This window comes from Rhea pennata, chromosome 4 (genome assembly GCF_028389875.1).
Source record: "Rhea pennata isolate bPtePen1 chromosome 4, bPtePen1.pri, whole genome shotgun sequence".
Classification (NCBI taxonomy): domain Eukaryota; kingdom Metazoa; phylum Chordata; class Aves; order Rheiformes; family Rheidae; genus Rhea; species Rhea pennata.
The window spans coordinates 59,840,108-59,861,847 of NC_084666.1; the positions used below are offsets into that span (position 1 = coordinate 59,840,108).

A 21,740-nucleotide genomic window follows, 5' to 3' on the forward strand; every position below is an offset into this window, starting at 1 on the left:
TCAAAAATTTATTGAAAGACATTATTTTCTTGACAGAGGAACTAAAAGGATCTTTTATAAGATGAGGTGTACTTGCACATACTCTTTCTGATATTTGTGAAAAACTAACTGATCCAGTAAGTTAACTATACCTAACTAATAAGTGTACTGACTTTAAAAAGTTCAAAAAATTAAGAGCATGAATAGCTAAGTTACTGACCTAAAAGAGTATATCAAAATATTAAAAAATTAAGAAAACTGAATGTACTGGATTACCAAAATACAAAAAGGTGATCTGCAGTTCCATAGTCATTAGTCATCTTGTTTCTCTCTCTCTATTTTTTTGGCCTAAGATACGTTTTAATCTTTAGATCTTAAGCTAACAAGGCAGAATTAATTGTGTGGTCATCAGTCCCAGTGCTGCTTCAGCCAGTGGTAATGTGCTGATTCCAGAGCATTTGTGCCCCTTGTCTAGGGAGACAGAGGCAGCTCCATACAGTTACATAAGCCTTAATAACCCTGACAAATCTTCAGTGTTGAAATGGAATGAGCTCTGGTTTTTAGCAAAACTACTTTTTGAAAGTTTTGTTTTTGTAATTTGGGGTTACCAGTGCTTGAGGGATGTGTTTTTTATGCATTTGAAACTTCTACTTCTGTTTTGTTTTCATTTTATATACAGAGATAATCTATGAAGTGTTCAGTAACTTTCAGTGTTGTTCATGAAATACAAGAGGGAATGTTTGGTATCTATTAAAGCTGTTCTTAAGACCGGATAACTTTCCAAAAACAGAGATAACTCAGTAAAATGATTTCCAGGATTCCCAAAATAGTAAGAGCATTTTCTCATGATAAACTGTATTTATTTTATGCTTAGATTATAAAAAGTATGACAAATAGATGAAAACCAGCATTTCCTAATATGAGATTCAGTTTTATAATATGCTGCATGCCTTCAAAAACGCAGTGCGAATCAAATAGGAGCTGAAAGGCACATACCACCTCAGAAGTTTCAAACCTTTTACGTTCAAGAAAATATTTGAAATATTTGAAATATATCAAAAAGTTATCATTCCTTTTTATTAACAACAAACAATCAGTACCTGTAGAAGCTCTGCAAAACACATTAGCAAATTCAGACAAGCATCACAGTAAGATTCTTTAGACAGACTACTGTCTTCTCTCCTTGTCACAAAACACTGAAAACATCTTTCTGTCATGATCCTACCTTGGCGATTTGCAAAGGCTGCTTTTGCTCCTTGCCACCTTGCAATCTAAAGCCCCAAGGCGCCCCTCCACTCATAGCAATGCAGATATAATCCCCTGTGCCCATTTTCGTGCTGCAGTTAGGCAGTGTTCATACGCAGAAGAAGATGGAAAGTTGCCTCGCAGCTGTTCAGCGAGCTTGAGACTTGTCTGCCAGGCAGAGCTGGAGACCCAGAGCACCACACTGTTGCTGCTGCTGCGGACTGCGCTGACTAATGTAGTCATTCACGAGAATGGAAGAGCTCTCACGGATGAAAGGCACAGCCCACTCTGTCGTCAGACTCGTACGCTCAGCCCATCTTCGCAGTCAAGTAAGTAACGCTGAGGAAGCGCACACAAAAACTCAGCTGTGGGGCAGGAAGGGCTATATTTAAACATGGGGCTCTTGTGGCAGTTAAATCAAAACAACAGCAAGAAGTACTGTAAATCTCCTAGTGATGATTTAAGACATAAGTTTGCTTTAGTAAGTGGTGCCAGACATTTTAAACTCTAATTGCCCTGTTGCACTCATACTCCAAACAAAGAAGAAAGTAGAATCTCAAGTGAAACATCTTGCACATCACCTGAATAAATGGTACACTTGGATTGAAAGCTACATTTAGGGTTTTCCTGTCTACCCCATATGCACTTTTTTGCAGAATGTAGATATACCCCTCTGCCTAAAAGCTTTGTAATTTTTTAATTTCCTGATCCTGGTATTGCTTATTTTACTGGCTCTCTGTGGCTCCAGTGTAATTTATAGTGCGCTACTATCTAGCAAAGGCCCAAAGGATTCTTGGATTCTAATAACACCTGCTCTTATGCATATTGTTGCTTTTCCCACCAGGGGAGAGAAGGGGATTAATGGAATGAGGTAGCAATTTGATGTACTGATGCTATCAACAGATGATTTGAATTTGTATCACCAAAGGAGAATTTCATTGTAAGCATGAGGAAAAAAATGATTCAGTAGGAAATTAATTAGCTGGGAAATTAAAATCCTGGGTTCAGTTATGTTCTTTGTTGTTGACTTTGGGTAATGTAGACAAACAGGTGAGTTCTTGTTTAAAAGGTTGCTGTCCTTTAGAAAGGGGTGAATATTGTCCTAGCTGAGTGTTGATAACAGACAACATGAGTGCTCATGGTCTGCCTCAGCACAAAGTCAGTTAGCTTGGCTCAAATCATGCTGCATTTCCAATGAAGTTGATTTGAAGGGAGGGTGTTCAGCAGATAGGCAGAAACATTTTTAACTGCTGTATTAGTTTTGGAAGCAAATGTCTCTTGGTTAGATGCTCAGTTTTTGCTAGGGGCCAACCTCAGATCCACACAGCCTGAATTCCACCCAGGTCCCTGTACATAGTGTTTGCAGGTGACTGATTCTGTGTCTTCAGAGATGTCAGGAAAAGAGGAAATACTTGGCACTTAGGCTAGGAGAATGTGTAACTAAGTACCTAGTAACCCAGGCTTGTGTCTCTGTCAATTCAATGTCCATAGAGTGATGCTTCCCCATGTTACAGCAATATTCTTTAAAGACAGTTAGGCAAAATACTGGAGTAGAGACAGAATCTTCTGTTAGACTGAAACATTACAGCTGGAAAAAGGAGACAGCCTTTTAGGCACTTGAGCCCTTTATCTGGCCTCTAAAGGCACTAAGGTAGCCCAAAAAGTATTCAAACACCACTTCCTCCAAGCTCAAGAGTGGTGCATCCCTATGAGTAAGAAGTGCAGCAAAAGGGGCAGGAGACCTGCATGGAGCAGGAGCTCTTGGCCAAATTCAGACAGAAGAAGAAAATACACAGAATGTGGAAGAGGGGACAGGCTGCTTGGGAGAATTATAGGAATGCAGTCAGAGTATGTAGGGATATGGCGAGGAAGGCTAAGGCCCAGTTGGAATTGAGTCTGGCAAGGGATGTTAAGGACAACAGGAAGGGCTTCTTCAAATACATCAGCAGCAAGAGGAGGACTAGGGAAAATGTGGGCCTAATGTTGCCCTGAGCAACATCTTGCCTTAGACAAAATTCTCTCCCTTTTGCTTCTTAAAGAAAAAATTTTATACATATTTTTATGCCAATAAAAATCCATAGCATATAGCTGCAAAAAAATGCCCTATGAAATGCTGGTAAATACAAAAATAAATATGTTTTTTCAAAGTAAATCTCATAATGCATCAGCCTTTCAAATATTATAAGTTTATGACTAAATTTGTGCATTTAATTATTGCTAGGGTGTTCAGAGCTTGTATTTAGGTTTTCTTATATCATTTTAGTAAAAGGAATAATCAGATCTTATCTCTGCTTCTGAACTTCTGCATATGGTTTTACAGAAGATAAGTTAAAGGGTACCATAATTACACGTATCTGCATTTGGCTGGTCACATATTTGATGGGAGTTTGTGATCCTTTACCTGTAAAAGAGACTGTGTAAAATGCTAAAGTGGAACAACCTCCTTTTGTCTTCACTTATCAGGGCAGAGGGAGATATGAAGGAATCAGAACACCAGGAGCTGTATGATTTTATTCTATGCTGTATATGAACTGCTTCCGTATAGCTGTTGAAGTGTCAGTAGTTGCTGTTACTTAAAGCTAATTCCCCCACCATCTATGTAAGTTCTTTTAGGCAACAGAGCAAAGAGATACACTTTAAATTTGTTTTTATCATAGCAAAAGACAAGATAAAGTTGGAATTATTCAGAAAGTAAAACATTAGAGAAACTTATTAGCAAAAGTTAATGTTTTTTACAGCATTGTGTGCTTGTTTTTGGATTCTTAAAACTGATTAGTGTTGTTTAATGCTCTGCTGGATTCTCATTTTTGAAATCTATGTGATGCTTAATTTTAACAGAGACAAGAAGAAATGAATTTGTTCTAGTCAGTGTGTTGAGGTTTATTATAACAACATTTCCAAATAAACTGCTTTTTTTTCTCTCTCTTTAACAGAGAATTAGTAGCTTGTTCCTCAGTAAAGAAAACATTTGAAGTCTGTAACTAACTATTCCCATGATGGAGAGGCCTAAAGCTTCTTTTTTCCTTATCTCTTAAAAAATAATGCTCGATAGGCATTAACAACTCCCATTTACCATATATGACTTTCTTAAATGCTTATGCTTCAGCATGTCTTGCTTTTTATTACTAGTCTTATCTTATTTTACATTCTCTGCATCCTTTGGGATTTTTAAATGCTGGTCAGAAAGTAGACATATGATAAAAGCTGAGTCATTCATGTTTTTTTGTCATTTCAGTCTCTGTTTTAGCATGAATATTTGCATAAATGTTGAGATAATTTTTGAAGGCAACCAAAAAATTTAAAGATAGCAGCAGCCACATCCATTTAACCATTCCCACCATCTCCATCACTTTCACTAAAGCCAAATGATTCAAGTTTAGGCAACAACCGATAAAATTTTTGTCACAAAAATTAATTTTATAAACTTGGCAAATGACATACACCAGACCTCATGCAGTACTGATATTTGTTCCCCCCCCCCCCCCACCCCAAATAAAGGCAAAGCTTTGGCTTGGATCTGATCTGGTGCGCTCTGTATGAAAAAAAATCCCATGTCAGATTGCAACTGCTCATTTGCTTTTAAGAAGTGTGAATCGGAAAATTTAGCATGTTAGCTTGAATATGCTGTGATAACCTAAGAGTAGCCATACTTAGAGCAAAGTGAGACCACCTAGCCTCTCTCTTTGATAGGAGATGAAAAATAGGTGCTTAGGAAAGAAAATAAGAATATGGAAAATATACAATACTTTCCCTAAGTGGCCTCCAGCAGCTGCCACTCAAAGACTTCCTCAGTTCCTGGGTATTTTGTAACACTCGGTGAATTTCTTATCCATGAAGTTTTCCAGTCTCCTCTTGAGCCACATAATTTTCTATATCTATAGCTCATTGCAGGAAGTCATCCCTAACTATAATGGAACATGAAGAATCGTCTCTTCTTATTTGAATCCAGATCATGCAGTCTCAGTTGATGTCCTTTGCTTCTTGGATCAGAGGAAACTGAACAAGCGATTCATAGCCATGCTCTTCTAGGCCACTTATTTTATAGACCTTTGTTATATCCCCCTCACTCATCTGTTTTCAAGAGAGAAGAGGACCAGACTAACTGGTCATTCCTTATGCAGGAGCTACCTCATACCAGTTGCCTTTCTCTAGATCCTCTATATTTTTCCTACGTTCTTTTTGAGACAGTGGCTAGAACATGGCAGCGTTCATAATGTGGACAAAATTAGGATTTATGCAATAACGTGATATTCTCTATTTTGTTTTCTAATTGCTCACCCTAGCATTGCTAACATCTGATTTGCTTTTTCAGCTGATGCTAAGCTGATGTTTTCATGGAACCATCTCCTAAAATCCCAAGATCTTGCCTGATGATAGTCAGTTGAAAGCTCATTTTTTTTATATGTGAGGTTTTCTCCCCCCCCCTCCCCCGCCATGTGCTTCACTTTATATTTATAAGCTGTCTTATGGTATAGCTGCTTAGTTTTCTCAAAAGCCTTTGGTGAGGGAATTTGTTGAAAGCCTTTTGTAAATCCAAGGTCAGTCAGATCACCCTTATCTACAAAGTTTTTTCATCCCTTCAAAGGACTGCTTTAGGTTTGTGAGGCAGGACTTCCCTTTATGAAGGCCATTTTAACTCTTCCCAGATAAGTCATATTTATCCAGGTGTCTGCTATTTCTTATTATAGTTTCTGTCTATTTGTTTGGTATAGATATCAGGTTTACAGGCATGTTGCTTTCTGAATCTCTCTTGGATTGCCTTTTTTTTTTTTAATGGCACTCTGTAGTCTCAGGTAACAAGGCAGTTTTAAATATGAGATGGCTATTTCAGTCTTGAATTCCTTTAAAGCTCTTGGGTGAATACTGTGTGGTCGTCTTGTTTTGCTTGCCTCATCTACAGTCACTTGTCTGTATAGTTTCTTTTCGTATTATAACACCCATTTGTGATCCTGAACAGTTTTACTGTCAGAAGATTTATCTAAAATCAAGTAGTTCTGTAGTAGAAGACATTTAAAAAATGCCAGAAGAAGCAAGACGTGTCCATATTTCATTAAGCAATAAAAGAACAGTGGCTATTTAACCCATGGTTTCCTCCAGTAGAATCCTAGGTCTGAGGCTTCTTTACAAATGCAAAAGCATTCAGCCCATTTCTTAGTAAAGAGGAAAGGAAAGAGAGAGAAGATATCACAGTTTCTAATTTATGGGTGGCACTTTGCTTTAAATACCTAGATGGTACATTTTCTCCTTTTTATGCATTTCATTTTCTTTCTCTGATATTTTTCGTATAAAATCAAGATCAGCTAATTCTCTAAAAATGGCTATTTTTAGCAGCTTTCTAGTAGATTCTAACTATATCCACTATAAACAATTTAAGAAATCATATAATTTATTGCAGGATATGGTTTTAGACAAATGGGAGAATCAACATGGAAAAAACCCAAATTGGTACTTTCATTTTGTTTGTTTAATAATTACAATGAAAAAGCACTTGCAAACATATAACTAGTTAAACAGAACAAAAGATAAAATCACAGCTGTGTCACTTAAGAAAATATGAAATACAGTCTCTTCTAATACATACCTTCAGATTAGAACAAATAAATAAAAAGTGACTTCTGCAAGCTAAGAATAATATAAGGTTACCTAGCCTACGTTATTGTCCTAAATTATTGCTCAGTAACATTCCTTGTTTAGTAGTACAACTTAATACAGTTGTATAAAGTAAAAGCAAATTTTGAATGGAGAGCTAAATGCCGTTTTCTCCGAACCTTATCTAAGTAGAAAAATACATTTCTGCTTAATTTTTGTTCTCTTGACTTTAGAAGCAACAAAAAACAGAACCACATGGAAAGGATTTCATTTTCAGAAAAAGGTATAAAGTAACAGACAAAGTGAAATATGTTGATGGAACACTCAAATGCTCGGCTCCAGCTAACATTCATTAAAGCTGATTGCTTTTCATTTTTTTCCCATGCAATTTCTCTTGTCCTACAACAGAAATTAATACAATCCAGATGTTTTGATTGCATGAGGAACTTAGCAGCGTACTCCAAACTAGAGGGGGATTCCTAACGGAAAGTACACACGCATAGTGATGAGGGTATTGTAAAACACTAATACAGACTTCTTTGTGAGGAGAAAAGAGGACAAAAATGCAACAGTTTTTTCAGAGTGACCTGAGTACCTTGAAGGCCAAACTAGAAAGTGCTGCCCACACTGATAAGAGATGTAAGTAGTGTTTCTTACCAGTGAAAGTAAAGGCTTCAGATTCAAAACCCTGATGAGGGTTATTGTGTGATAGGTAAGATACCAGTTATGAATTTTATAAGTATTCCTGCTTCAGTCTTTTCTTCTTCTTCAGGAATGCCAGATGAAGTATAGTGGAAGAAGTAGAGAAATGTCCTGTAAAAAACAGCTTTCTTAGAAACAAAACACATTTAATGATGTTTTAGAACTTGAAGCAATTCTTTCTCCAAGCTGAAATACACAGCTGCAAGCCTATAGTCTTCCAAGTGTAAGTAAGTGGCACTGAAGAATAATTCTCGGACAAGCTTCTCTTTAAGGGGAAAGTAATTTGTTGTTGCTTTGCTAGAAACAAGTTACTTTCACCTCCATACCAGCTCAGTGAGGTTTAACAATGTTTTAGATGTTAAGGAAGGGTCAAAACTTTACTTATTTATCTCCCCCACCTCTCTGTTTCCTCTCCCAAATGAGTAATAGTAACTCGAGTCACAAGCAAAACTTTATTAATGCAAGTAGCCCATGTAGAGGAATAAGGACAATGTTCCTCTTAATGGTAAACTAGCAATAATCCCTCTTATGCCTCTCATTATTAAGTTAAAGTACCTCTGAGAGACCTGAGCCAGTTGCATATGCAGTTAATATAGATATTGTTAGTCAACAGGTGTGTTTTAGTTATAGATCACACTACCATCAGCTATATATGGTCCTCTAAGAAGGCAAGACTGAGTCAGCTGAGTTCAGCTGGAAATGGAAAGTTTGCCATGCCATCACCAGAAGGGTATTTCTCAGCAGTTACATTAGCGTGTCTCATCCTACATCCTTGCAGTTGCTTTATCATTATGGTTTTAAGAACTGTTGTGAGAAAACAGCAAAAGAAGAGATTTGGTCCTTCACAACACAGAAACTAAGTTAGTAGGCTTGAGCATTACTATTGATGACACAATAAAAAGCAATTGATATAGAAAGGTATCTACTGAAACTCTACATGCTGCCACATTCACCATGCCAGTATGTAGCTTAATGAAGATATGCTCTCTAAGGATATGTCCAGGTGGAACAGGTCACAGATCCTCTGTACCAAACACCTGTCACCATTAAATACAGTGATTAAAAAGATATGGATAGGTCAAGTAAAGAGCCAGGAGTTTGGAGAACAGAGCTCTAATGTCTCTTTGGTCTTTGTCCTACTCAGTCTAGAAGCAGTTCCAGATACCAGGAAATATTTTCAAAGAGACAGATTTCTTTTTTTTCTGTATTCTCAAGGCTATTGAGAAGGCTTTTGAATTTCCAGGTGTGCACACCATGCCCCAGCAGCACACTGCAATAGGAGCTAGACTTGCTCCCTTCCTTTTTCCTACCCCTTTGTATTGGTAGCCACTTTGGAAGTGTAGGTGATCCTGATGCAGGTAAGATGCCTTGTGAAAGGGACCAGTTAGGTGTGTGAAAAGACATGGATTTCAGAATAACTCAGAAGAATCAATGTGCAAAATAGCTACAAAAGCTCCCAGAGTTTTTGTTGTGAGGACAAAGTAAAACTCATTTACTACAAGATTTGTGAATGTGGACAAATTTTCTTCAATGTTGGAATAACCATTTGTTTTTTGTTAAACTTGAAGTAAGGGCTGGAATTCATATTTTCATGTGTCACTCCACTGCTGTTTTTACTTATCACTTGGATTTAGCAAGCAGAAATTGACTTTCTCTCAGGATTTGGAAGACTTTTAGGTGTTTATCTCCATCTCATTTTGACTCCCAAAAGATAAGATGGTTACATTTTGGTTTCTTTTGGGGGTGGGGGAAGGAATTCCGCTAAAAGTCTCTAAAGAGAAAAGAAAACTATTTCTTTATTTCTGTGGTATTTTTCCCCTTTTTGGCAGGACAGGGTCTCACAAGATTCCTCTTAATAGAGCCTTCAGAGATCAAAGCTATATTTTCTGTGCAAAAGCTTGGATCGTGAACTGAACAAGTATATAAGTAGGTGTTCTATGTTTATCTTAATTCCTCACTTGTGCCATAATAATTCACCCTACACTTTGAATTATCATTTAAAAGTGGAGGTTAATTAATACAAGACCTTTTATCTATTTATTTGTCTTGGGCAGTCAGCTTTTATGATTTCCCTCTTCCTATTGAAAGAACCCAGTGCAAACTTTTCATGCCTACCTAATTGACTAAACAAATATACCATGCTTAACTTTGTTCTGATGTACTACAGTGGCATAAATCCAGAGTAACCATATCATACTCAGTTAGAGAACTCAAGATTTTAAACATAGTTTAGTGAAGAATTAGACCGAAGTGATGGCTTAACATGGACTTGGAGATTGAAGAGATCTTGAAGATTTAACAGTCTGGTGAATATTCACCTACATCAAATTTCATATAATCTTTTAAATTTTGTTTCATGTCAGCTAGCATAAAAGTGATTAATTCCTTTTGACTAGTTGCTTTTAAGAAGTACAATGACTGATTACATGCATGGCTGTGATCCAGCATAAAAATGAACTATTTTTGCATTGCAATTTGAAGCAGGCATTGTTTTTCACTTGAAAGGCTCATAGGATTGAATTTATCAGTATTGAAAACAAGAAAGCTAGAAGCAGAGGAAGAATTGTGTTATAATATAGCATGGGTCTCAGGAACCTTGGCTTCAGTTTGTACACTTGCAAATTCACATTTAACTTTTGATCTGGGTCTGTAAAATGGGAGAAATGGCCACTCCTCAGTGTAACCCAGAAATTAGCATAAACTTTTCAAATAGTTAGTGCTTAGTTTGATAGTTTGTATCCTTTTGTATGCTGTTAGATCTTTCCTCTATACTACAAGTTAAGCTGTAAGCTTTGTAGAACAGTTCCTACCACTTCACAAATACTGTACGTTGTTCAGTGTTTGCCCTGCTGGGTCTTTGATGTTGGTGGTTAGAGCTACAACATCTAGCAAGAGGACAGTGCATAAATGTTGTTACAGCATCAGGTTATGTCTGCATAAGGCTAACATTTCCCTCTGTCTGCATCTGGATGGTTCTGTTTGGATTCTGACCAAAGAAACCATAACAATGAAAATGATATACCAATGACCTCCCTGCATGAAACCTTACCCCACATGTGAATAACTGCAAGAGATTAAAAAGCACTCCAAAATGCCCTCATGGACTGGCTATATGAACAAGAATTCCAACTCTCTGTTTTGATTACTAATTCCTTTCCAAATGGAGCAGATTATATTAGAAAAGTCTTCCCTCCAAAAACACCTTGATGTTTAACCCCTGCTGATCCTATGTACTTCCCTGTTGCGCTGTATCTTCTTGCCAAGAACCAGTTTACACTTCTCAGTTCCTTCTGTCTTTGGCACAGGCTTCTGCTCTTAGGTGATAATCTACCGCATGGCTGGTTTTGGCATGGATTTCTAGACAACTGCCACTGTCTGCAAATCCTGAACAAGAGGTTTTTGTGCATCCACAGAGCAAATCTAGTCTGTGCTTTGAGCTTAAGCATGCTGTAAAATTTCGGTCCTTCCCTTTGTCATTTTGATGCTTGCGGCACCTTCTCTCCATTCATTGCTTCTATCATTCAGATAAAGTGATGGATTATTTGATTCAGTTCTGATTTGCTTTGACTTAATTCTGATTTTTATTTTTTTTGGTGATGGGGGGGATACAGTTAGTTGATATTAGAGGTATCTAAATAATGCAAAACCAGTGTTTTGAAAAATAAATATTCTTGCAACTAATACTGGTAATTTTACAAATAACAGAGAGCAACTTGCATTATTGCTGTGTAAAACTTTTGCCATTTTTGCATGCTCGGGTACAGTATTCAGTATTTTTTCCTCCCATATTAACAGTGGTGGAAAGCAGAAGCACAGTGAATGTCAGCATGAGGAGACACAGAAGTATTTGCATCTGAAGTGACTTTCATAGTGATTTTTTAAAGTTGTTTTTCTTATACAATGAATTCATTCAACAGTTATGAATATCCCTCAATGTGAACAAGTAGAAACCAACTTACCCTGCTAGTGGTATCAACTAGTCTGGGAAAGGAAACAGTATCACATGAGTTACAGTAGGCTATCAAATATATGGAGAAATATGACTAATAAGAATAAGAATATACTTATAGTGTGTTCAATGGTCACTACCAGTGGCTGAAATCGTACTGAGCTATTAACAAAACAAATGGAAAAAAAATGGACTTTGTAAATTCACCTCATGTTTTCCAATGAGAAGACAGTAAATTAATCAAATAGCTAGTGTGCTATGAAAAGTTTGCCTGCTTCTTACTCAGATATGGAGTTCCAGCCTTTTTTTGTTTTTTTTTCCTTAAATTATGATAGTACACTTGTTCGAGTACTTCTGTATGGCAAGGTTCTACTAACACATCATGAGTATTACACGTGATCAAGAAACTCAGTGAAAGCAAAACTACCTCAGATGCCTTTGAATATAAACTTGATATATAATTGAAATATATATTTAAGAAATTCCACATATATGGCAAGCAAAAAAAAAAAAAAAAAAGTTTGCCTAACATTCTGCTGTCCTTTTGTGTGCTGCTACTGATAATGTTCATTTACAGTTCTTCTCTAAGGGTTCTTCTCCTTAAGAACTGGAAGGTTTTACAGTGCTAAGTTGATTTGAAAAAGAGAATTGAAATTCCTTGAAATGTCACAGCAGTTTTCTCAGAATATTGAATCTACCTCTTGTAAATTTTCCTATTCAGCTTGCCAGAATGCTGATTTCATTAGAAAACCAAAATAGCAACAGCCAGTGAGCATAAGGAGAGGAGCCTTGCCGTTTTCAGATACTGAAAAATATAGAGGATTGAATTGGCCAGAAAGTCCTGTTTAAAGAAAGCAGTCATTGTCAGTTTTCTAAGGCATTTTCACTTTCATAACATTTGACTTGATGAGATGTGGATTCTAGAGCATTTTGTAATTATTTCTGTTTTACTGAATTTCAGGGAAAGAAAGTGGCTCTAGCTAAGAAATGCCAAGCTAAAAAGAAATCAGGTATGCTATTCACAAGACCCAGAGAGTGTCCTAGGCAAATAATAGCATTAAATACTGTTTCAACTGCACACTTTCTTTCTTCTGTAAATGTACATTTCTATTTTGCAAATATGCCATTAGACTTCCCCAATACTCTTCAGATAGGCAAGGAACCTTCTCTGTGGCAGTTTGTTTTTGGCGTCAGGGAAGTCGGGGACTGTAAAGGTAACAGGTCTAGCATTGTGGGTTTACCAGTTGTCAGTGATGTTTAAACTTAGTTAGCATGTGGTCTTGCAAAAATGGTAAGGAATTAACTCTTCCTTGACTGTGGCCCCAAGCCTGAGCTGAAACAGACCTGACTATAGCTGAATAGGAAGTTAACACCAGTTATTTAAGAGAAAAAATATATAGCAGTGTATACTCAGCAGGAGTTCAATATTACTGTATTATTTCCCCTGAGCTAACAGCAACTATGTTGGGATAATACTCTGAAAACCCTTTCCTATCTTTTTTTTTTTTTTTTTTTTTTAAGGGCAGTGCTTAAGGGGTGTACTCTACTAGTATGTTCTAATTGCCGTTGAGATTATTTAACCAAAATATCAGTATTCACTTCTGCTGTAATCATATTTGTTTCTAGTGGCTTTAGTGCTTTGTATTAGAAATGCAAATGCATGAGTCACAACACTGATGAATGTGTTTCATCTTACATTGGAGAGTGCCATTTCTTGAAATACCACATTTTTAATCTGACCTCACAGTCACGTTTTTTCACAGAAGCGTAATCTCTTCTATATATGGTTGCTTCTGTTAAAAAAAAATGGTTTTGCTTCCATTTTAAACAAAGGTTTTTTTGTAAATATTCATTTTCATTTTGCTTTTAAAGTGCTTTAAACTGTAAACTGTTCTCCATAGATCTTAATTATAACAGTAGACAAAACATTAATGAGAGCTCAATGATTATATGTAAGCACGACAAAAAAAAAGAGAAATTTTTTATATAAACAGCTTTTAGGACCCTTTTGATCTTGTACAAAAGCAAACCTGTTACGTCTACAGAAGATATATATGAAATTAAGAAGCCAATATCAATAGAAAAGCCTTTTAAGATATAGAATATTTGGAGTTCTGTGAACCGCTCCCCACATCTTTCCCTATAGAATGGCTTAAAATGTACTTTGATATAAGACGATCATATAGTGCTGAACTTATCTACAAATACTTATCGAAGCTTAAAGTTAACACAATTAATGTCAACTATTAAAAAAGCTGCAGTAGAGCTAACATCATGAGAAATACCTGTCTGTATCACAACTGCATCATAGCGCTCTGATTCTTACTGGCAACTTGTGCTAAAGCCATATTTTAAGGACATCTGCTAAAAGGAAAGATTAGATAAGGGCTTAGGTTTCCCTAAATTGCTCATTGTCTTAATGCAGTGTACTATGACTTACAGATATGGTGTTCTGCACACTTGGCCTATCAAGAGCCTTTATAGAGCCCCAATAGTAATTTCAGGGAACAGATCAAATCCAAATGATTACAATCATTGGAAAAATGATTGAATGTTGATCTTTCAAAGATTTGAGCTATAGGCTTTACAGCAACAGTAAGAGGTTCTGTAATCAGAAGTCTCCCAACTTGATGGGAGGCTGCTTTGCTTCAGAACTAACAGAGAAGTTTCTAATGAGAACTTAAGTAATGACATTTAAGAGGCAGAAATTTTGCTATCTTTTAATCTAGATAAAAAGCATACAGATTTAGATGAATTCCTCTATTTACTTCACCAGTACTACCTCCAAATTAGGTTTTAAATGTATGTAATCACATTAGTCTTCAGCTGCATTACACAATTTTAGGATAAACTGATTGCTAAGGAATGTAATTTAACCTACAAGATCTTCATTACTGATGATGATAAACAAAAAAAAAGTCTGATTTCAGATCTTATGATCAAAATGTGAATACGTTTTCATAGTGACACCAGTTTAGTAACCCTGCAATGTCATTTTATGAAATTGATTTCCAGACCAGAAATGCACTTAAATCTTGAATGATGTTTCCACGTTTTTGAAATTGAAGAACTCAAAATTACTTCTACTGTTTACAGCTGGAAACCATAAATATTACTTGTAGCTTCAAAATATCAATACTGTACTGTGCTGGGTGCCTTCTGTCTCAATGTTGCATGCTGAAAGACAACAGATGTTTAGCTGCTTCCCACAGGAAAGATGCGTCTTGATCCATTTCCAAAGTGGGCCTAAAACTGGGGAAGAATTGACAGTGGCATAGCTTCTCTTTGCTGTCTTTTGCTGATCTCATCTTTCAGTTTCACTAGAACTGATTTCAGAGAGGGAGAAATTGAGTAGGAAGGAAGTGCAGGGTTCTGTGCTGAATTAGCCACAGCTGGTTACTGTTAATAGCTGCAAGCTAGACACAACTGGACTGGTGGGACAAGAGATTGACTTGTCTCCTCAGCAAAATATGGAATGTCCACACTCAAAATAGCAGTTTTTCTCCGCGTGGCTTGCAGATCTGTGACAATTACTTGACTTTTCAGAAGAATTTTTCGTAACCAAAGGTAATTGTATGTGTTCTGTACAACTAGCCAAAGAGAGAGGGACAACAGGTACATCTGAAACTCCAATACACCTGTGACAAAAGATATGTTTTATGTCTGCTCATGAAAGGGTCACTGATATGCTGCCATAAAAAAGACACACAACTTAACTGATACTTGTCACCCGTGAACTAAATTTTTCATTCTAATTAGAGAGATGTGTGAGATTTGCAAAGTTTTGGCAAATTTTCTCTGACAAATCCAGCAGTAATGGTTCCAGCAGTGTGTAAAGAATGACTGCTGCTGATAGCAGTCATTCCTGCCCACTTTGTGTTGCTGAGATTTCTTGCTAGTGTAAGAAAGTTCTTTCATGCAAGTGAGGCCCCCTGGGTACCATCATTTTGACATATATTTTAAATGTATTGTGGGTTTTTTTGAAGAATTATTTTTTACAGTAATGCATGTTTTGACAGGGTTTTCTGATGTCTGTTACTGAGATTTAGCTTCATTTACAAATCATGTAGGTGTTTATTAGTGTTCCTCTTAAAAGCTTTAATAAGGTTGCAGATCAAGCACTCAAAGCCTAAGAAAGGATATGGAGCCTGGATTCTGGATACATTTGAGTTATGAAACTGTCTTTAATCGACTATTGACTTCTGGGTTTTTTTTCCTTTTTTCTCCCCCTCACCTTAACTCCAGGTCAATGATTGTTTGGTTTTGGACTGGGAAGCACAGTCACTTTACTGATAGGTCTTTCTCATGTTACTACGTTTCCATTTTGTTAATTAGAACAAGATTGACTGTATCGTGTAACCAAGGTAGTATCTGTACGTGTACTTGAACAGTAACTAAAACTGGAGTAGGCAAACAAGTGAAGCATCTGCATTGTATGTCACACTTTTTAATTTTGTCATCTGAGTATCTAAAAATATACATTGTCACAGATGTCTTTTAAAGCATATATAAGAAAAAGTGTATTTTTAGGACTTTTATGTTTAAAGAGGAATTTCAGTACTTTTTTTTTTTTAACAGAAGGAAAAAATGTATCAATATTAACAATTGTAAGCTGTATGTACCCTGTGTATGGGTCTCCAGTCTATCATCAAGTTACTTTTTTATGCTTCTCTTGGTAAGCCAGCTAGATCCAACTACTTGAGTCCTGCACTGGGTAGGTCTTGTAGATCTTTTCCGAGGTTCTTCTAGTTTATGAATTTCCTTTGGAAAACCTGATCCCTGCTTTTGGCCCTGTCAGCGTGGCTGGTGCACAGCGACCGCGTGGCTTCTCGCCTTCCTGCTAGGCTCTGTGTCTAACCGCAGGCTCCGCGCGAGCCGTCATCCCCGGGGCCTCTGCGCAGCACCAAGCACTCGGCCTGTCCTCGGGTGCGCCGCCCACCGCGCGGCTTTCCCCAGGCACCCGAAAGCCATGCCCGCTTTTCGGGTGAAAGCGGAGGGCGGCAGGACGCGGGGAGCCGTGTCCCCGCCCGCTGCCTGCCGCCCGCAGCGACGGGCAGCCGCGGCCGCCCGGGCCGGCTCCCCCGCCTGGCGGCGGGCCGCGGCCACTCGGGGCAGTGCGCAGGCGCCGGCGCCGGGCGCGCTCCCGGGCGGGGGAGCCGGGCGCGCGGCCGCGCTCAGACGTGGCACTCGGGTGAGCGGGCGCGAGCGGAGCCGCGGGAGGCGCGCGCGGGCCGGCGGGCGGGGGGCTGCGCGCGGCGCCCAGGTGACGGGTCCTAACGGTCCCAACGGTGCGGGGGGCGCGCGCCGGCCGCGAGAGGCGGCGGGGCTCCGCCTGCCGGGGGCCGCCCGGTCACGGGCGTGGGGAGCAGCGGGCGTCGTGCCGGGACGGAGCCCGCGGCGCCTGCGTTCGTCGGCACGGCGGGCAGGTACTTCGTGTGCGCCTTACTGTTAAGCGGAGCGGGCAGACGTGTCCTGCGCAGGGCAGCGCAGCGGCGCCGGGAAAATAGCGAGCACCGCTACGGTGTTACGGGGACTTAAAGTTGCCAGTTAACGGGGAAATGCGCGATAGGAACTGACTGACTGCAGTGAGTTTTAGGGAACTTTATGCTTTCGTAGTTTTTTTCTGAAATGCATGTTATAAAAATATAATCTAAAATCTAATACGTGTAGCTATGTTCCATTCTGTGTGTGCATCTGTATGCATGTCTCTGTATAAATATGCACACGTACTCACCAAACATTATTTGCCCAATGGAGGATGCAGCATGTATTGGGGAGCAACTTCGCCTCTGTTTCTAGATTATACGTTACTAAGCACAGCATCTCAGAAGAAATTTAAAGTTAATGGTTCTCTTTCAGTTAGCTGAGAACAGGAGCCTATATTTTTAACTGTTATCCTACTTTTTACGTGCACACAGTGGAGTTTGACATCTTTACAGAGATACCAGTGCAGTAAAGCATTGCATGGGTATAATGATCCCCTGAAAAAAAGATCACAACCTGTTTTGTTTCAGAATAATTTAATTTGTGCTGTTAAATTTCAATGAAAAGGGTGTAAGATAAACTAGTGTTAAGAGAGACTAGGAGAAAAGGTTTCCAAATCCTTCTGTTCAGCAACACAGGTAGTAAGCACACCCAGTGAAAGATCTTGTCTTAGCAGATCTTCTGATCTTTCTTATGTGATTTCCACTTTGATTCTGTATGTCTCTTGTTAAATCAAACCTTGCCAGATGATCAGTTTTTATTGATATTTTGGCTGCTATCCAAACAGTTTTTACTGCATGTTTGCATTTGTGCATATCTTGAAAAAAGATTAAATATGCTCTATGTTAAATAGAATCTGAAACTGAGTTCAGTACATTTATATTATTCAGTTTAGGGTTAAGAGTTCCTATCCCTCTTCAACCCAACCTCTGTGTGTTTATGCTGTCTGTGGGAAGTTTGACGTGGCAAGATTTTTTTTTTCTTTCCTCTCAGAGCGAGCTGTGGAGGAAGTAGTTTCCCCTGGCTGCTGTCGCAGCTAAAGGTGCCGACTGTTGCAGCAGCCTCAAAGTGAACATTCCTTTCTGTATATAGATATAAAATATGTATAAGTATATGCTAGCAAGTAGGTAATTTTGTGCCGATTTTCTATCTTGTGGAGCAACTAAAGCTCGTGCTGCCACGTCTTTTCTGCTGGGGAGGAGAGTATAGCGGGCAACCAAAAGCCATTCTCTCTACACATTTTTTCTTCTTCTCGTGCTTACCTCGTTAGCTAAGAAATAGAAGACAACTCTCCAGTCTGTCATTTCTGAAACAGTTGAATACTTAAAAATGTCTTAGGCAGTGGGGAAATTTTATGCCACATTGAGGAATGTGGCTTAGTAGGACAGGCAATTTGTGAGGAGGTCTAGGCCCTTTACCCATCTCAGAGTGATTTCCTGTCTGACATGGAAAATCAGTAAAACTAAAGTTTTTTTTCAGAAATGTATGTCTAATATGAAAAGTCTAGAGATGGGTTTTCTGATAAGAGTAGATTTTTTTTTCTACTGACACATGCCAGCATGAATTTGTCTGCTACGTAGTGTGATCTTGGAGCTGCATCTGTTTCTGAGGTGAAATCAGGCACGCTCGTAGAGCACAATTTCTGATAGAGCTTCATCCAGTTTGCATGCTCAGAGATCGCTCCATGATGCAACCAAATCAAGTAAAAATGGCTGGGAGAGCTATTTCAAAAGAATACTCCCGTTGTCAAATAAAATGCTAGTTTACATAGATGTGGCTTTAGCTCTTTGGAGATGCTTGATCTGTGTACTTGCGACTTGACTTTACAGAGACAGTAAGTGCTTGCTGCTCACTCAGGGTCTGGATCTCCTCAGCATTTCACAAAGCAGTTTAATTTGGGCACTAATAAAATTAGTAGAATTTGTTGTTTTTGCTAAATTTTTATTTTGACTTTACATTGGATTTCTATTTTACATGAAAATGAGAAAGTTACCTATGAAGGCTACAAAGTATACAACTTCAAGAACTTTTCAGATTTCCTGGTAGAAAGTGCTCCGTATCTGAAAGTTAATCTTTCTTACTACAATAATTTATTTTAATATTGTAGCATTCTTCAGATTTATTCCCTGGCTTTTTTTTTTTTTCTCTCCTGTCCCAGTCTGCTTTCCTGTGAGCAGGAACTAGCTGCGGAAATTTGTCAGGAGCAGGGCCAGGAAGCAGAAAATCAGACTGCTCAGTTAAGTGAGAGAAGAGCTTTGACATAAGTGAGAGATATGTCCCTTTGTTTCTCTTGATGTAAGAAAAATTGTGTGGCAATTACTGTAGCATTTTAGTTTGTTTGTTTGTTTGTTTGTTTTTTTTAATGTTTAAACCTGAGCCTTAAAAAGGGCCAGCACCTATCATACAGTACTTGTGTAATGTGGATGGATTTGCAACAGCAGTGGCTGTGCACTTAGTGTCATTTCTTACCACCACTGAAAGCACAAAAGCTCCCTCACTTACTTGGGCTGGGGCTAATGTAGAAAGTGTGATGAAAGCTGGTGCTGTGTTCCATGCCTCCTCTGAGAGACACACGCTAGGGCAGGAAAAGGAATTGCTGGAGGATTTCTGTATTCTGGCAACTGTGCCTTTCCTGATTTTTCAGGAATATCTGGTATTTTTCTTTGGAATACCTGATATTTAGGGGGTGGGACTCTCAGTCTATTTTTCAGGTGTAGAAGTCTAGATTCTCCCAATAAAGAGAGCTGTCAGAGAACTTCCTTTGGGTTTTCTTTCACCTGTACTTCCTTTACTTTGAGTTTTTATTCATTGGCCTGGGAGAAGTGAATTCTCTTTAGAAAAATTCAGTGATTTGTTTAAATTCATGCAATAAGATTTGTGTTTTTCTCCTAACTTGCAGGTCCATATTTACTTTCCAGTCTGTCTACTGTTACAGAGGGGGGAAACACACTTCTCACTTTCAAAATGCATAAAGACTAACAAATAGTAGCAGGTATAATTTCCTCTTTTTTTTTCCCCCAGATTCTTAAAGAGGATTGCCTGCTTTGAGTGAGACTGTTGCCATCATGAGTCAACAAGGTTATGTTGCAACTCCTCCATATTCTCAGTCGCAGCCAGGAATAGGAGGCTTTTCTACAGGTTTTGGACCACCTACTTCTCCGCTTCTTTATGGACATTATGGCGACCCTAATTCTTCATATTCAGCACCTCAAACAGGTATGAAGTTTGCTTAAAATGCATTTTTAGAGTCTACTTTTCTATGAAGGCCTTTTATCTCTTCATGTTACTTGTGCCTATGCAAAATGTTCTATTTTACATTGCTAGTGTAACAGTATCTTGCACTAGTTTTAGCCATGTTGTTGCTGTTACCCTAAATGTTGATACAAGATGCCTGGTAGTGGGAATCTAACCTTTGTGTGTGAATTCTGTTGTCCAGAAGACAGTAAGCACACGTGCTTAATGCTATATTGTGATTAACATCTAGTACAGATAAATACATATGGAGCAGTGGAGTATTCTTTCTAGGAGTAGAAAAATGTTTCTGAACTCAAATGTGTTATTGGCAAGCAGGCTCTTCAGAAATGAGTTACATTCTTGACCATAGGACCTGTGTCCTAGTGGCATGAAGTTCTTGAGTACAAATTTGCGTGTAAGTTGATGGTTTACTACTTAAGCTCGTTTACTGAATGATGTTTTCTTGGATAGTAAGTTGTAAATACAGTCTAGCTGCCTCCTAACCATGTAGGAGACAATCACCTAATATTAGGATGGGTAACTTAGATAACTTTTATAAGCAAATGGGATATTTGCTCTTTATATCTCAGCACAGTCATCCTACAGATTATCTGATGGGTATCAATTACATTAAAATGGCTGTTACTGTCTCTCCTTTTTCTTTTTTTTTTAATTTTAACTTACTGATATGTGGCTGCAGATTTTCCCTAGAAAAAAAAAGTGACTTCTGATAGCACAGTGTTGAGGCCCATTTTTCAATAAGTCAATACCGTGACCTCATTTCAATAAAGCCAAAGAGGGCATACTAGACATGCCAGTTAGGGCTGTGGAAAGCATCCAAAAAGAGTAAGGTTTCTAGTAAGGCTACTAATATACCTAGGCAAAATTGGGAGGAAGGAGGGAGGAACTGTCTAAATGTTTTATCTGATGTTCTAGACGATAATTATAGTTCAAATAGTAAAGATGTCTGAATTCTTCTCTAAGGCAGCTAGAAAACATAATTTGTCAATATCATTAAAAACATTCAGATGATGATAACTTGCATTAAACTTACTTTTTCAGATTTGCAGTAGGGAAATGGCAGTACTAAGAGAATAATGAAAACAAAAATTGGCATACGTAGTTTTATATGACTTACTTGATTATTCTGGCATTGTGAAATTAGAAAAAGGAGAAATTTTGCCCAGTTTCTCTAAAACTTCTCAACGAAGACTGCAGGAGTTGTGTTACTTTAATCCAAGGCTGAATATAGTCAGAACATAGAACTACTTCTGTTAATTGGCTTATTAGACTACCTCAGAAAAATACTAATTTTGGCAGCAAACAAATTTTTGGTGTTATAGTAATTTAAAGGAAAATATTCAAGAAATACTGGTTGAAAAATGATTTATTCAACACTTTTGTTTACATAAATTGTAATCTCTTTACAGTCAGTGTTCTAGATAATTCTGCATTAAAAAGCATTCTTAGCATAAGTCTGCTGGTTCTGCATATGGAGGCAAATTTTTGAAGATTTTTCCAGCTTTTCTTTCTGACAGTGTTTTCAGAAAGCAAAGGG

General features: G+C 38.1%; 2 protein-coding genes across 6 annotated transcripts in view; one reads left to right on the forward strand and one right to left on the reverse strand.

Annotated features, from left to right (window-relative positions):
• Window positions 1-1,443, reverse strand: part of SYNPO2 (synaptopodin 2) — a 96,063-nt gene extending 94,620 nt beyond the window's left edge. For both annotated transcript variants that reach the window (XM_062574046.1, XM_062574045.1), the window contains exon 1: window positions 1,205-1,443. In XM_062574046.1, coding sequence (XP_062430030.1) covers window positions 1,205-1,309 — 105 coding nt within the window. In that variant the 5' untranslated portion in view covers window positions 1,310-1,443. The remainder of the gene's footprint in view (window positions 1-1,204) is intronic.
• SEC24D (SEC24 homolog D, COPII coat complex component) overlaps window positions 1-21,740 on the forward strand; it is a 113,346-nt gene that overhangs the window by 42,543 nt on the left and 49,063 nt on the right. The window contains exons 1-2 of one of the 4 annotated variants that reach the window (XM_062574048.1): window positions 16,614-16,655; window positions 19,970-20,164. In XM_062574048.1, coding sequence (XP_062430032.1) covers window positions 20,014-20,164 — 151 coding nt within the window. In that variant the 5' untranslated portion in view covers window positions 16,614-16,655; window positions 19,970-20,013. Of the gene's footprint in view, window positions 1-16,613; window positions 16,656-16,680; window positions 16,891-19,969; window positions 20,165-21,740 lie in introns of those variants that run through there. The other 3 variants (XM_062574047.1, XM_062574049.1, XM_062574050.1) reach the window with 3 other exon arrangements.